The sequence below is a fragment of the Danio aesculapii genome, chromosome 11 (assembly GCF_903798145.1).
Source record: "Danio aesculapii chromosome 11, fDanAes4.1, whole genome shotgun sequence".
NCBI lineage: Eukaryota > Metazoa > Chordata > Actinopteri > Cypriniformes > Danionidae > Danio > Danio aesculapii.
The window spans coordinates 30,410,423-30,426,002 of record NC_079445.1 but is presented as its reverse complement, the minus strand read 5'-3'; the positions used below and the strand labels follow the sequence as shown (position 1 = coordinate 30,426,002).

Here is a 15,580-nt window from a genome sequence, read left to right as displayed (position 1 = left end):
ATCGCACAATGAAAGTCAAAGTTTCATTCATACAGAACTTTTCTATAAATCTGGTCATATAAGCAGAAAATATGTTGCGCAACGTCCATCAAGACTCGTTTCTGGAATCTTTCTATCTGCATTTAAACAGATTGTGCGCCATTAGGGTTATAGCACTGGTCAAAGGGCAAAGCAAATGAGCTGTCTTCAATAAAAAGCGCGCATGGGGAAAACAACATCGTCAGAATCAGTGGGACAAGGCTGTGGTCATGTGTGCTCGCTGGCTCCTGCTTTTGGTCTTGGCCTCTATGGCCTCCTGTCAGACTGTGGAGGACCAGGCCAGGGAATTCCTCAACAAATTTGATGAAGGGGCATCTGACATCATGTACCAGTACACCCTTGCATCCTGGGCCTACAACACAGATATCTCCCAGGAAAATGCAGATAAAGAGGTAAGAGTGGAAAAGTAGTGGAGGGATGTTGAGAATCACCACTGAATCTACTGAAATCTGAAAGTATCTATTTTGAAGGAGAAGTAATGTTTGAACAATAGAAATACTATAAGTTTTTTTTATTATTCTTTCAGCTATTGAAATCGCAAAATATGTCTTTTAAGAGAAAATAACATCAGTAGTATCTGAATATGGGTGTTTAAGACACATTGAGCAACTTTTTCTGTCTTCCACAGACAATTTTTAAAACATTAAACTATTAAAATATATATTAAATATACCGAAAATATATTTAGGGAAAATTTTTAAATATACTGATAATTTATTTGGGCAAAATATTAATTGAATAGCATCAGAATATTAACAGAATACATGTTCATAGTAAGTTTAGCACTTATCTCAAGTTGACCTGTTCAACTTTGTAATTTTCAGGTAAGTATCAGCACTACCTGGATATTTGGTGTTTATTAGAAGTCAAGCATTTTTTTTGTCTTTAATAGACAGTTTTTAAATTGAAAATATGAAATATCTGTCATATATATTATAAAAATGAATTAAACATCATACCTGGATAAGGGTATTCATGACACCTTGAACATCTTTTAACATACAACTACTGAATTCACTAAATGTAAATTATGAATGAAACAGCAGTAGTACACTAAAAAAAGACTTTTGCTGCTTCTTCAAACTACACATTTAAAAGGAATTGAAACAACACAACAAAATTCTTAAGTTGTTTTGGGACAACTTAATAGTTTTATGTTCAGTCCACTTAAATTTGTAAAAATAAATGGATGTCATGTGATGTCGTGTCGGGAGGGAGATCACAAGTGTTTCTACACTGTTCTAAGCATTTGTATGCGAAGAACGGGGGATATTGCATCTCTTTGGGAGATCAAAACAGGTTTATTAGGGCAGACCGGGGCTGGCGGGCACGCCGTTGCAAAACCGCCCAAATTTTCACTAACCGCCTATGTCATTTTTTACCCGCAAAAATAAATTCAAGTCTCTGGACCCCAAAAATGTCTTTTTGTATTTCTTGAGATTTATACACAGGGTTTCTGCAGGTTTCATCAAGTCAAAGTTAAGACTTTTAAAGGGGTTAAACACTAAGGATCTTTTAAATGACCCAGTATTATCAGGAGGAATCATATAACTGTCTTCGGTTATCTTTCCCTGATTAGGAAATTTAATGGGGAATTTGATGTAAAATGTCTAACTGTTGTTATGAATTGTATCTCTGCAATAAAAGCTTAAATGTAAAAAATAAGGTTTAATTAAGGTGTATTTTTGGTGATTGGATGGATGTTGGCCAGACTGAGTAGCTTTACTTGAATAAAACAAAATAAAGACCTGTTTAAAATGATTTAAGACCTACAACACAATATTTCAGTGAATTCAATAATTTTTTAAGGCCTAAAATTCTGTTTTTGAAATTTAAGACATTTTAAGACCCTGCTTACACCCTGATATATCATTTGAAAGCTGATTAAATAAGCTTTTTACTGTTGTATGGTTTGATAGGAAAGGACAAAATTTGCAGAGATAATCTGATAATTAAAAAAAATCTAAATACTGAGAAAATTACCTTTAAAGTTGACCAAATGAAGTACTTAGCAAAGCATATTACTCTTTTGATACATTTAGAGAAGGAAATTTACAAAATGTCCTCATGGAATGAAAAAAAATATCATAAAAAAAATATCAGTAATCTTGACCCATACCATTTAATGCATTTTGGGGAAGATATAATAATGTTTCAAAATTTGGGGGAAAATATGAGAACATCATTAGTAACTGTAAATTGGTGTTGATGGGTTCTCTTCAACTCTCTCTTCAGGCTGACGCATATGCAATTTGGAGCGAGTACTACAACAAGATGTCTGAAGAGTCTAATGCCTACCCCATAGACCAAATATCCGATCCAATCATTAAAATGCAGCTCCAGAAGCTTCAAGACAAAGGATCAGGGGCACTTTCACCTGACAAAGCTAGTGAAGTAAGTATGACATTGCTATTTCACATGCTGTATCACTTCCCCTGTAGTAATATGACAAACATATAGAAACGTTTAAATGATCTTGTGTATCACAGCTGAGGAATATCATGTCAGAGATGAGCACTATTTACAACACGGCGACTGTGTGCAAAATAGACGACCCCACCGATTGTCAGACTTTGGAGCCAGGTAATATCAACTGTGCATACCATTCTAATGATAAAGCGAAATCTCAGGATCATAAATAGACGGTTTGTTTAATAATAAAAGAGTCTGTGTGAGAGGTTTCTGTTATCTGCTTTTTTGTTCACGTGTAAAAAAAAAAGAAGAAAACAATAGGGAAGCATCAGTTTTCATTCTCAGGTTCATTGTTGAAAGTGGTGAGATGGGAAAAAAGAGGATATGAAATATGAAACATAATGTAAAGCAAAGGTAAAAAGAGCCAGAAAGGTTTTGTGTTTCAAAACGCTTCAATATTCAACAACGAATCAACAGAGTCAAACACCGAAGTAAGATTCTGTGAGTTTAAATAACCAAATGTTGTATATTCAATTAACATTTTAGCTAATTTGATTATTTTTCAGTTCTCAGTTAAATCAAAAAAGTCCACTTTACGACTTTTAAATCCATATGATTCACATATTTCTATAAAGTGTGGAAAATAAGTATGCAACACATTACTATTTTTCGCAAAAAAACATATTAAAGGTGCTGCTGACTTAAAATTTTCACAGCATGTTGGTCACAACCAAAGAAACTCATATATGCAAAGAAAACAATTTTAATTAGCTTACAAATAATGTTATGTATAATAAAATGAAATGACACAGAAAAAAAGTATTGGACACATGAGGAAAGGAAGGTGCAGAAAGGCAGTGAATGCCCAGATGGCAGCTGAAATCTCTCAGAAGTTATTCAGCAACTCTCTGCCTTTCATCATTGTAAATTAATATTATCTGCTTCAGTCCAACATCTACATTAGCAGGATGATGAAGATGAAACCAGAGTGAACATTTCAGCAAGACAATAATCCAAAACACAGCCACTCTCTAACCAACTCTCAAAATGGTTTCAGAGAAAGAAAATCAAGCCGTAGAATGGCCTAGCCAATCACCTGACTTGAAGTCAATAGAAAATACAAAAGGGTTTGGTTCTAACACAAAGTAAAACAAACGATGGGTTTGATTTCACCACAAAATGAAAATTCCCAGTCAAATGTAGCCTGACTAAAATGCATTGTTCATTGACTAGGCCTAGAGAGTATCATGGCAGAGAGCAGAGACTATGATGAGCGTCTGCATGTATGGGAGGGCTGGAGAGTGGCCACGGGGATGAAGATGAGACCCTTGTATGAGAAATACGTCAACCTGAAGAACGAAGCTGCCAAACTCAACAGTACAAGCTTTTTTTAATCAACTTTATGACATAGTGTTTTAATAACCATAAGTGATAATGTTGTTTCACGGCATTGATTTTACTGACAGCTGATGACAAAGTTCAAAACTGCTCACTTATTATTAATAATATAAATCTTTTTGTTTAATTATAGACTATGAAGACCATGGAGATTATTGGAGGGGAGATTATGAAACCATTGATGATCCCAAATACAGCTACTCCCGAGACCAAGTTATGGAAGACGCCAGGCGCATTTACAAGGAGGTTGGTCAAAAGAAGTCAAATCAATGTATAGAAGTTTTTACTTGGTTTCTGGATCTGAAAATGTACTCTTAAATTCCAGATCTTACCACTGTACAAAGAGCTTCATGCTTACGTGAGAGCAAAACTGCAAGACGTCTATCCTGGTCACATTGGCTCTGATGCCTGTCTTCCAGCACATTTGCTTGGTAATGTTATTACATGCGTAGATCATCCATAAAGGAAGATTTGCTGTTTAACCAGCCTCAAGCCATCCCCGTTCGAAGAGGCTTAGTTTTGCTTCAGTAGAACATTAAAGAAAGTTTTTAGCTAAAACTGTGGTCCTTATGCCGAGTTCAGAAGTAGTCGTGTTACAAATGTTTTCACACAGCATGACTATCTAGAGCAGCATTACGTCAGTGCTGTGTTTACACTGTAGGATGGATTGGCAACAAGGGGTTTCACATTGCATGACTTTATAATAGGAAGTATCGCCGACAACATTTGTCTCGGTCCAAAAACTACATCTTACAACCAAACACACGCAAGAAGAGACATGAAAACAACACAAGGAAACATAGTATATATTTTGTTATTAACTACATACTGAAAAAGAAGCCTTTAGTGGGGTAGAAAATTAATTTAATTTGCTCACATGGCTTTTAAAGGGAATTAGCAATTTCTCTCAAACTTTTTTCTTTTTCGACTCAATTGTAGTATTGCTCAGATGACACGTGGTGACAGGGGTGCTGCTTCCAAATTTCCACTAGTTTTTCCTTAATTTCTTGGGTCCAAATATCCAGAAAATAAGTGCTTTTAACTTCTCCCCCAACCACCCGCTGACCAGCAGATACCCATACTAGTGGATTCTGCTCTCTTATTGTCTGTAGGTAATCGTCAATGTTAATTTCAATCAGAACACATTTCACACGGCAGCGACAGCATGATTTTGAATCAACGACAGCTCCAGATATTTAGCATGCCAAATATCTTACGGGTGTCAGGGAGTCATCTGCGATTCTCTGAGATTGTCTTCGATATTTCAAAACCTGTCGGCGAGTCAAAATCTAGACTAAAGTCATGCAGTCTGAACTCGGCATTATGATTTGAAAAATGCAGGTCTACAGCTAGCAGCACTTTAACAGTAAATAAAAACAAAAAACAGACTAAACCAAATTAATACCCTTGGTTCCTGAGCTCTTATGAAGTGAACAGATAGATCTGTGCATGAAACAGAAGTTTGCATCCACGTTATCGAGCATCAGGAAGTTTGCTTTCCAGACAGTTGGGAATGTGCTAAGAATTGTTTGGCAAGACTGTTGAACAAAAGTAATAATGTTGTAAATAATGTTTAGTTTCTAGCACAGACCAATTAGTTCAATGTCTAAGATCTCAATGTATCATCAGGAATCAGAAGTATTAATTTTGTTTTGCTTGTATATGTTTTTTGACTTTCAAAGTGCCAGTAACCATTGCCTTGACTTTTATGAATCCTTATGAATAAGGGACCATGGATTTAGGTAAAAAATTATATTTTCTGCTTAAGACAAAAAGTCATCTGCATCTTGGATGGCCTTACAGGGGTAAATTAAAAGCAAGTTTTACATTTTGGGTGAAATACTGAACACCTTTAAGTGATTTGTATTGTTCAAACATTGATATTAAATTATAAATATCAGAAAAAGGTTGCAATTTATTTTTAAAAGTGAGGATAATGGTGCCATTTTCTGACATTTTACATTCAGGTGATATGTGGGGACGGTTTTGGACCAACTTGTATCCTCTCATGATCCCATATCCAGACAGGCCTGATATTGATGTGAGCTCTGCAATGGTGGAGCAGGTAAGACATGTGACCATTTTCCTTTCTATTCATCAAGCGTCTTTTTTATCACAGAGGATTTACCTTTATCTATACATGTTTAACAGTCCGGGCTAAAGGTCTGTTCATGTTTTATCGGATCAAAGATTAAATGTAATCTGCAGTGTGATATTAATCATTTTGTTCCTTTAACTTAAGCAGTAAAATATTCCTGAAGATTGTAAAGCTGTAAATTGTCCTAACCTGGTTTTTAGTTTTATTTTTTATTTTATTTCAGGGCTGGGATGAAATCCGCCTGTTTAAAGAGGCAGAAAAATTCTTCATGTCTGTAAACATGCCTGCAATGTTTGACAACTTCTGGACAAACTCAATGTTTATTAAACCTGAAGGAAGAGATGTGGTTTGCCATCCTACCGCATGGGATATGGGAAACAGAAAGGACTTCAGGTGGGGCTGATACTGCTGTGGTACATTCGGTCAAAATGCAAGGCAATGATTAACTGGTAGATATGATACCATTTGAAAGATATTCATTCAGGATGACAGAAAAAAACATTACATTTTTGCTGATGTTATTTTTGACTTTGCAATTTTCTTAGTTTTACTTTTATCTGATTTTTTAGGACATTTATTTGATAAAAAAGCATTATTATTAGTAGTAAATATTATTATATAATTATATTTTATCTCTTCTGAAAAGGTTGAAAATAACTACACACACACACACACACACACACACACACATATATATATATATATATATATATATATATATATATATATATATATATATATATATATGTTTTTTTTTTACAAAACAAGGCTTTAGAGAACTGAAAAGTTCTTAAACAAAAAGTCATTTTACTTTCATAAATGTTTGCTTTCTGATGAAAAGGCTTTACTTTTATGTATATCTTTTTTATTTTTTTTATTTAGACAGACTAATATCATACACAATTTTGAAAAAGCATTTTTGACACCTAAAGGCGCTCCATGCACCATTCAACCCAATATTGGGTTTTCAATTGGTTATAGGTCCAAGTTAAGTAATCTGGCTAGTACAGATCCAAATTTTTGTGCTCAAGAAGCATTTCATATTATTATCACTATTAGAAATTAGAAACAGAACAGTTTAATCTCTGTATTCTAAATCCTTTGTACTAATTAGCAATCATTATAATGGCACTTATCAATTTTACAGAATCAAAATGTGCACTAAAGTGAACATGGATGATTTCTTAACTGTCCACCATGAGATGGGGCACAACCAGTACCAAATGGCTTACCGAAACCACCCATACCTGCTGAGAGATGGTGCCAATGAGGGCTTCCATGAGGCTGTTGGAGAGATCATGTCGCTTTCTGCTGCCACTCCATCTCACCTGCAGTCACTGGGGCTTCTGCCTTCCGACTTCAAGCAGGATTATGGTAAAAGGCCCATTGCACACCGACTTGACACTCTGACTACATCTAAGTAACAGAAACTGATTTTAAGCTTCTTTTTTGTATTGCGCAGAGACAGATATTAACTTCCTGTTGAAGCAGGCTCTCACCATAGTGGGCACTCTGCCCTTCACCTACATGCTGGAGGAATGGAGGTGGCAAGTCTTCAAAGAGAAAATCCCCAAAGATGAGTGGATGCAGCAGTGGTGGCAGATGAAGTGAGTGACTGAAAACATACATTGAAAATCATCATAATCCAAACATTCAGATTTCTTATTCATTTGCACTTTGACTCTATGGATCATGATAATATTTGTTATTACCACAGGAGAGAACTAGTTGGAGTGGCTGAGGCTGTTCCCAGAGATGAGACGTACTGTGACCCTCCAGCACTTTTCCACGTTTCTGGAGATTACTCTTTCATTAGGTAGTGTGGTGTTCATATCGCATTTGATTTAACATAACACTGCTTGTGCATTTAGTGTCTTTTGTTCTCAGCTAAAAAGGTCATACTCAGTGTCAGTATCGTTACTGAAGACGAAAACAAGGTTGCAGAAAACGCCATTGTCTTAAATTATCCTCGCGAGCTACACAAACAAACAACGCGACTGGTCATATTAATGAATTAATGATTCAGTTATCCTTAACGAATAAAAAACACGTTATAAGTTATTCCAATTTCGGAAATTAATACGTTTTAGCGGAATTGGCGCGCTCCTTTCAACGTTACTGAATCAAAACATAGCGCGAATGACACAGACCAGCATGATTTCCGAATCAAATGACTCTTTCGGGTTGATTGATTCTCAAAAAAACTGTTGTGAGTCGGTTCTTTATAATGATTCCCAAAACTACTCTTTTGACCATGATTTTTTTACAAGTGAATTAAAAGTAGGTTACCATATAAACTTTGCCAGTTTAATTAACATTAGCTGAAAGAGAATGGTTATTGTATTTAAACAGAATGCAGATTATAGATACAAAACAATAGATAAAAAAAATATTATATTAATTAACTAATTAACATTTATTTATATATATATATATATATATATATATATATATATATATATATATATATATATATATATATATATATATATATATATATATATATATATATATATAAATAAATGTAACATTTTTGACATATAGCCAATTGTCTTGTTTTCCTAATAGGCAAGTACTTCACATTTTCCATTTCAACAGTTTTACATATTCCTTTTTAAATTGTAAAATCGTATATATGTTAATCGGAGGCTGATTCATGGTGTAATTTCACGACAGGTTAGATCCAAATGCAGTTTATTAAGAAAGAGTTAAATACTAGCATTCACAACAACAGAGACAATCCAAAGCACAATCATAAAAACTGGCAAAGGGTCAAGATAAGCAGCAAAGAATCAAAAACCGATTAACAGTTCAAGGGTCAAATAAACAAGGAAACGTTTTGTAATGAATGCAACAGCAAAACAAGATAAAGTGTGTGAGTGGTGTTTAAATAGTCTAGGTAATCAGTAATAATTTCCTTCAGCTGTGAGTAATCAGAGTGAACTTGAGACAGGTGTGTGGATGCGGGATATGATGCGATATGTAGTCTGGAAAGATGATAGTAGGTGGAGTCTTCTACCTGCGGCCCATTAGGGCAACCCTGCTGCCAATCATAACAGTTTAATTGATGAAATTAGATGAAAGAGAATGTTTTTTTTTTCATTAATAAACTAACACAGATTATACATACTGTACAGCAGAATTTAAAAATGAATGTATAATTTAAAATGTGAGTTATATAGCATATAAATAACCACATCTTGTTTCTCCAATAGGTACTTCACTAGAACCATATATCAGTTCCAGTTTCAAGAGGCATTATGTAAGGCTGCTGGCCACACCGGTCCCCTTTACAAATGTGACATTACAAACTCAACCAAAGCTGGTGACAAACTCAGGTATGCCTTCATTTCTTTGATAATATTTATTGATACACACTACTGTCCTCTAATAACTCTCCTATAGAGACCTGACTTGTATAAGACTGATATGACCTGTAAATACCTGTATAGGATAAACAGAATAGCCAATAACTATTTTGATATTGATATTTGATGTTCAGACATATGCTTGAGTTAGGCCGATCAATGTCTTGGACTCGTGCTTTGGAAGAAGTTGCAGGAACCACAAAGATGGACTCACAACCACTGCTACATTACTTCAGTACTCTCATGGAGTGGTTGAAGGAAGAGAACCAGAAGAACAACAGAGTTCCTGGCTGGAATGTCAATGTTAACCCTGGTTAGTTTTCCATTTGAATATACATAACATTACTTTTATGTACATTTTCTTCTGGTTGCTTTAAGCACCAAAATGCTGTCTGCTCAATGCTCAATGCTCAATGCTCAATGTATGTATGTATGTATGTATGTATGTATGTATGTATGTATGTATGTATGTATGTATGTATGTATGTATGTATGTATGTATGTATGTATGTATGTATGTATGTATGTATGTATGTAACATAAGACAGTTCCGTTGACTCTGATTATATTCAGCTATTGATTAAATTATACATCAATACAGTCAATATATACTTTACAGTATGTTAAAGTAATAGTAAATGACAGCATGTTTTTTCTCAAGGTATACTTACAGCATCTTTTATAAATGATGCAGAAATTTCAGAAAATGCCTTCAAAGTCAGAATAAGCCTCAAATCTGCCCTGGGAAATGAAGCAGTAAGTCCTTTAAAAAAATTGTTACAAACATGATTAATTACATAATAAAATGCAAATAATTAATGAATATATGTGTAAATGATTTTTATCTTCAGTACACCTGGAACGCAAATGACATTTATCTTTTTAAGTCCACTATGGCCTTTGCCATGCGCCAGTACTACTTGAAAAACAAGAAAACCGATGTAAATTTCACGTGAGTATTAGCGCATTTCTTTTCCTCCATTAATTGTTCATTTCAAATTGATAGTATCATTGTCAAGTTAACATATTTGTTGCATGCAGGCCAGAGAACATCCACACGTACAATGAAACTGCCAGAATATCCTTTAAATTTGTTGTGATGGATCCAACCAAACCAGACACAGTTATTCCAAAAGCAGAAGTAGAGAATGCCATCTGGTATTAAATGTTTTATATGAATATTGGTTGCCATGACATATTTGTGCAACTGTCCTGACTGCAGAATTTCCCTTATTAAACTTTCACAGGCAGGAAAGAGATCGCATCAACGGTGCATTTCTACTAAGTGATGAAACTCTGGAATTTGTTGGTCTGATGGCAACATTAGCACCACCAAAAGAGGAAAAAATCACAATTTGGCTGGTGGTGTTCGGGGTAGTAATGGGAGTGACTGTCCTTGCGGGGATCTACCTCGTTACCACAGGGATATTAAACAGGAAGAAGTAAGTACTGCAGGGGAAGCCCCTCAAAATGAGTCAGTCAGCGAAATTGGTGTGCAACCAGTTTATCATCAGTGGTGATGCAATTCATGTCTGTATTACATAATGGTATGTTTGTTGGAACTTACTGCATCATCAAAACAGCAAAATATGACTATAAGGAGAATAATGCTTTTTAAATACACAATATCATTATGCCATCCTATTCTGTTCATACTGTGCTTATAACAAGTAATACTTTTTAGCAACTATATATATATATATATATATATATATATATATATATATATATATATATATATATATATATATATATATATATATATATATATATATATATATATATATATATATATATATATATATCTCAGGGTGTCCGCAGGGTTTTAAAATGTCTTGAACTTTAAAAACTAAGGCCTTAAAAAGTCTTAAATTCACTTATAGGTCTTTTATCATTTAAAACAAGTCTTTATTTTGCTTTTATCCAAGTAAAACTATTCAATTGGACCAACATCCATGCAAAGACCAACAATACATCGCAATAAAACATTTTTTTTAATGTTATTAAAACAATTTTATTTATTGCAAAGAGACACAATTAAGAACAGGTGTTAAGACATTTTTACAGCTAAATCCCCAAATTAAATTCTCTAATCAGGAAAAGAAAACCAATTACACAATTTGTCATGATAATATCAGGCCATTAGAAAAAGTCTTTAACCCTGTATAAGTCTAAGATTTCAATTTGAATGGTCTTAAAAAGTCTTAATAGGGTCTTGACATCTATCTATCTATCTATCTATCTATCTATCTATCTATCTATCTATCTATCTATCTATCTATCTATCTATCTATCTATCTATCTATCTATCTATCTATCTATCTATCTATCTATATATATATATATATATATATATATATATATATATAGATAGATAGATAGATAGATAGATAGATAGATAGATAGATAGATAGATAGATAGATAGATAGATATATGTCAAGACCCTTTTAAGACTTTTAAGACTTTAAGACTTTAAGACTTATAGATAGATAGATAGATAGATAGATAGATAGATAGATAGATAGATAGATAGATAGATAGATAGATAGATAGATAGATAGATAGATAGATAGATAGATAGATAGATAGATAGATAGATAGATAGATAGATAGATAGATAGATAGATTTGGGACATTTATTAAAATAAGGGCTTGGTCACCGAACATCTTTAGGAATAGAAAGATAATACATTTAAATTTTAAATGAGGTATAAAAAAAAAATAAAATTACAAATTAAAAAACTAAATTACAAACTAAACAAACCAAAATTACAAACTAAACAAACCAAAATTACAAACTAAATTTAATATGTTTTGTGTTGCTCCTGATATTTTCTCTTTATTAAATGTTTATTTAATATTTTCCTAACATTATTTTGGGTGTACTAATATTTGGACCATAATCTTAAGTTATTTCATTAGATTAGTTTCAGTTTTGGCTTTGGTACTAACAAGTATATTATTTTGAAGCATCGTATCTAAAATAGTCATTTAAAAGAGAGATTAGTGAGGGGTGTACTCATTTATGCTGGGCACTGTATATACACTTTGGTTAATGTATTTAAGGTTTTGGTTTTTGTGCAATAACTACAATTTTGGAAATGTGATCAGTAATACGGAAGTGTAAACTACTGAAAGAACACCTAAGACACCCTAACACCTAAGAATGTGCATCAACCAATCAGCAAACAAGTCACACGGCACAAATCAAAATAGTTAATCTCTATACAAATCATTAAATATGCACTTGGTATGTCCAACAACTTCTTACATTATTATAAAACCGCAAGCGTTTCAAAAGTTGAATGTGTATGAATTATTATATTTCTGTTCTTTTCTTTTTCAGGAAAGCTAAGAAGGCTAAGGAGGCCTCCATTGAAAACCCATATGATGGTTCAGATGATGGAGAAGTGAACAAAGCCTTTGAGGAAGACATTGAACAAACAGGACTGTAAACAAATATGTTTTCAGAAGAAAAAAAACCCGTTCCACATCACCGCATGATTTTGTTTTTTAAAACAACGAACAGACGTCTTTTTCTTGTGTTTTTAGAAATATTTATTTGAATGCATGATGTAGGAAAGATATACAGTATGAACACAAGATAATAAGATACAATTACTGTAACTAAGATGATAGAAATTGCTAGTAGCTTATACATACAAATGTAAATAGGGGTTAATATTGTAAAGCAGATATGTGTTTTTTAAGAGATTTGATTAAATACTACAACAATATAACCAGTGTGTGTCCTACATTATAATAAAGAGTAGCTCAATGTAATAGTGTGAAAGGAAACAGTGTGGACGCCTTCTAAATAAAATATGACCTAATATAAAGTAGTTGATGTCTTGTCACTTTCGATGAAGTTGAATTGGTTACCAGTGCTTTTACGATCACATTTTTGCATTTTCAAATTGCAGTTTACAGTGTGAAGGAACCATCCTCTGTGGAGGGCTGACTCAAAATGATAGAAACCATCTGGGGTTTGAGACATGTAGAAAACAAGAGAGGGCTTTATTGGGTCAGCTGTAGAGTTGCGTAGCTTTTCTTGCTTATACCTCTGGAAAAAAAAAACAAGATAAAGTCATTATTTGTGTATCTTTAGCTATATACAGCTGATGTCAGAATTATTAGCCCCCCTGAATTATTCGCTCCTTGTTTATTTTATTCCCCAAATTATGTTTAACAGAGAGCAGATTTTTCAACACATTTCAAAACATAATAGTTTTAATATCTCATCTCTAATAACTGATTTATTTTATCTTTGTCATGATGACAATAAATAATATTTGACTAGATAATCTTCAAGACACTTCTCTACAGCTTAAAGTGACATTCAAAGGCTTAACTAGGTTAATTAGGTTAACTACGCAGGTTAGGGTAATTAGCCAAGTTATTGTATAACAATAGTTTGTTCTGTAGAATATAGAGAAAAAAAATTTGCTTAAAGGGGCTAATAATGGGCTGCACGGTGGCACAGCGGGTAGCACGTTCGTCTCACAGCAAGACCGCTGGTTCAAGCCTCGGCTGGGTCAGTTGGCATTTCTGTGTGGAGTTTGCATGTTCCCTTCATGTTGGCGTGGGTTTCCTCCATGTGCTCCGGTTTCCTCCACAAGTCCAAAGACATGCGGTACAGGTGAATTGGGTAGGCTAAATTGTCCATAGTGTTTGTGTGTGAATGAGTGTGTATGGATGTTTCCCAGTCATGGGTTGCAGCTGGAAGGGCATCCGCTGCGTAAAACATATGCTGGATAAGTTGGCGGTTCATTCCGCTGTAGCAACCCTAGATTAATAAAGGGATTAAGCCGAAAAGAAAATGAATGAAAGGGGCTAATAATTTTGACCTTAAAATTAAAAACTGCTTTTATTCTTGCTGAAATAAAACAAAGACTTACTCCAGAAGAAACAATATTATCAGACATACTGTGAAAATTTCTTTGCTCTATTAAACATCATTTGGGAAATAATTATTATTTGAATTGAAAAAATTCAAAGGGGGCAAATAATTCTGACTTCAACTGTATATATGTTAGCCCACCTGTATATTTTCTGAATAGTTTCTGTTGAACAGAAAGAAGATTTTTTTCAACACATTTCTAAACATAATAGTTTTAATAACTCATTTCTAAAAACTGATTTTTTTTATCTTTGCCATAATGGCAGAACATAATATTTTAGTAGATGTCCTTTAAGACACTAGTACTCTACTTACCCTTACTAGGTAGGTTAGTTTGGGTAATTAGGCAAATCATTGTATAACGATGGTTTGTTCTATAAACTATTGAAAAAATATAGCTTGAGGGTGCTAATAATACTGACCCTAAATGTTTTTTTTTTAAATTCAAACCTGCTTTATTATAGCTGAAATAAAACAAATTAGACTTTCTCCAGAAAAAAAAAATATTATAGGAAATACTGTGAAAAATCCCTTGCTCTGTTAAACATCATTTGGTAAATATTTCAAAAAGAAAAAAAGATTCTAATCTAAGAGGCTAATCATATTAATGCATTATATTAGCGACGCACTACTGAACAACCCAGAAAAAAACTGAACATAATTAAAAACTTACTGTAATTGTTAACGTAGTTTCTTCCCCATTGTTGATGCAGCAGAAGAAGTTTTCGGTGTCAGTGAAGTTCAGCACAACAGCTTTAGCTTTTTTCAAGTCTTCAGCAACCATGACATGGGAGATGGTGATTTTTGCTGAATAATTTCAGAAGTAAACAGAATAAGAAAACATGGGATAAAAATGTCTGTTTATGAAACATAAATTTTTATAATTTGACAAAAACCTGACATGGTGTCCTCCAAATATATGTCATTTGTTCCACCTGACGAAACAAACTTGCGTTCTTTTTTTGACTTCAGGTACATATTGCTTTTGTCTTTAATCAGTCTCTTGATTTCTAGAGAAACTGCAACAAATAAAAATCACAGAATAATTCATTAGAAGATTGGGATTGTACTTTAAAAAAATAAACAATAAATGTCCATTTGAACATTTACAATTTGACTTTCCAAAACCCTTTCGCACAAATCTCTTCACCAACTTTCAGCAAATCACTGCTGTGAGTTTCATAATTAAATGAAGTAAAACAAAAGTCTTAAATCAACTCATTCAACTCACACAAGTCCTATGTCTAAATACATCATGTTTTTGTAATCATTATCATTTTCAGTGTAGACTACAAAGTGCACTTTTGGAAAAAGTACATGTAATTTTTACATGCTCAGTTTATAGGTTTGCATCAATATCATAT

At 33.5% G+C, this 15,580-nt stretch overlaps 2 protein-coding genes across 3 annotated transcripts in view; one reads left to right on the top strand and one right to left on the bottom strand.

Annotated features, from left to right (window-relative positions):
* Nucleotides 1-211: 211 nt before the first annotated feature.
* Nucleotides 212-13,158, top strand: ace2 (angiotensin I converting enzyme 2). Of its 2 annotated transcripts, none has more exons than XM_056468413.1 (18): nt 212-431; nt 2,275-2,433; nt 2,529-2,622; nt 3,685-3,828; nt 3,983-4,095; nt 4,175-4,280; nt 5,817-5,914; nt 6,171-6,340; nt 7,095-7,321; nt 7,410-7,554; nt 7,665-7,763; nt 9,163-9,285; nt 9,450-9,628; nt 10,010-10,071; nt 10,167-10,267; nt 10,357-10,473; nt 10,563-10,757; nt 12,663-13,158. In XM_056468413.1, exons 1-18 carry the CDS (start codon nt 249-251, stop codon nt 12,769-12,771), a joined length of 2,424 nt encoding a protein of 807 aa, XP_056324388.1. In that variant the 5' UTR covers nt 212-248; the 3' UTR covers nt 12,772-13,158. The 2 variants fall into 2 exon arrangements, with proteins under 2 accessions (XP_056324388.1, XP_056324387.1); XM_056468412.1 differs by having other exon boundaries at nt 9,977-10,071.
* si:ch73-226l13.2 (uncharacterized protein LOC100150092 homolog) overlaps nt 13,146-15,580 on the bottom strand; it is a 6,852-nt gene continuing 4,417 nt past the window's right edge. The window contains exons 4-6 of the mRNA XM_056468414.1: nt 15,113-15,235; nt 14,890-15,023; nt 13,146-13,379 (exon numbers count right to left, since the gene is read on the bottom strand). Coding sequence (XP_056324389.1) covers nt 13,146-13,379; nt 14,890-15,023; nt 15,113-15,235 — 491 coding nt within the window. The remainder of the gene's footprint in view (nt 13,380-14,889; nt 15,024-15,112; nt 15,236-15,580) is intronic.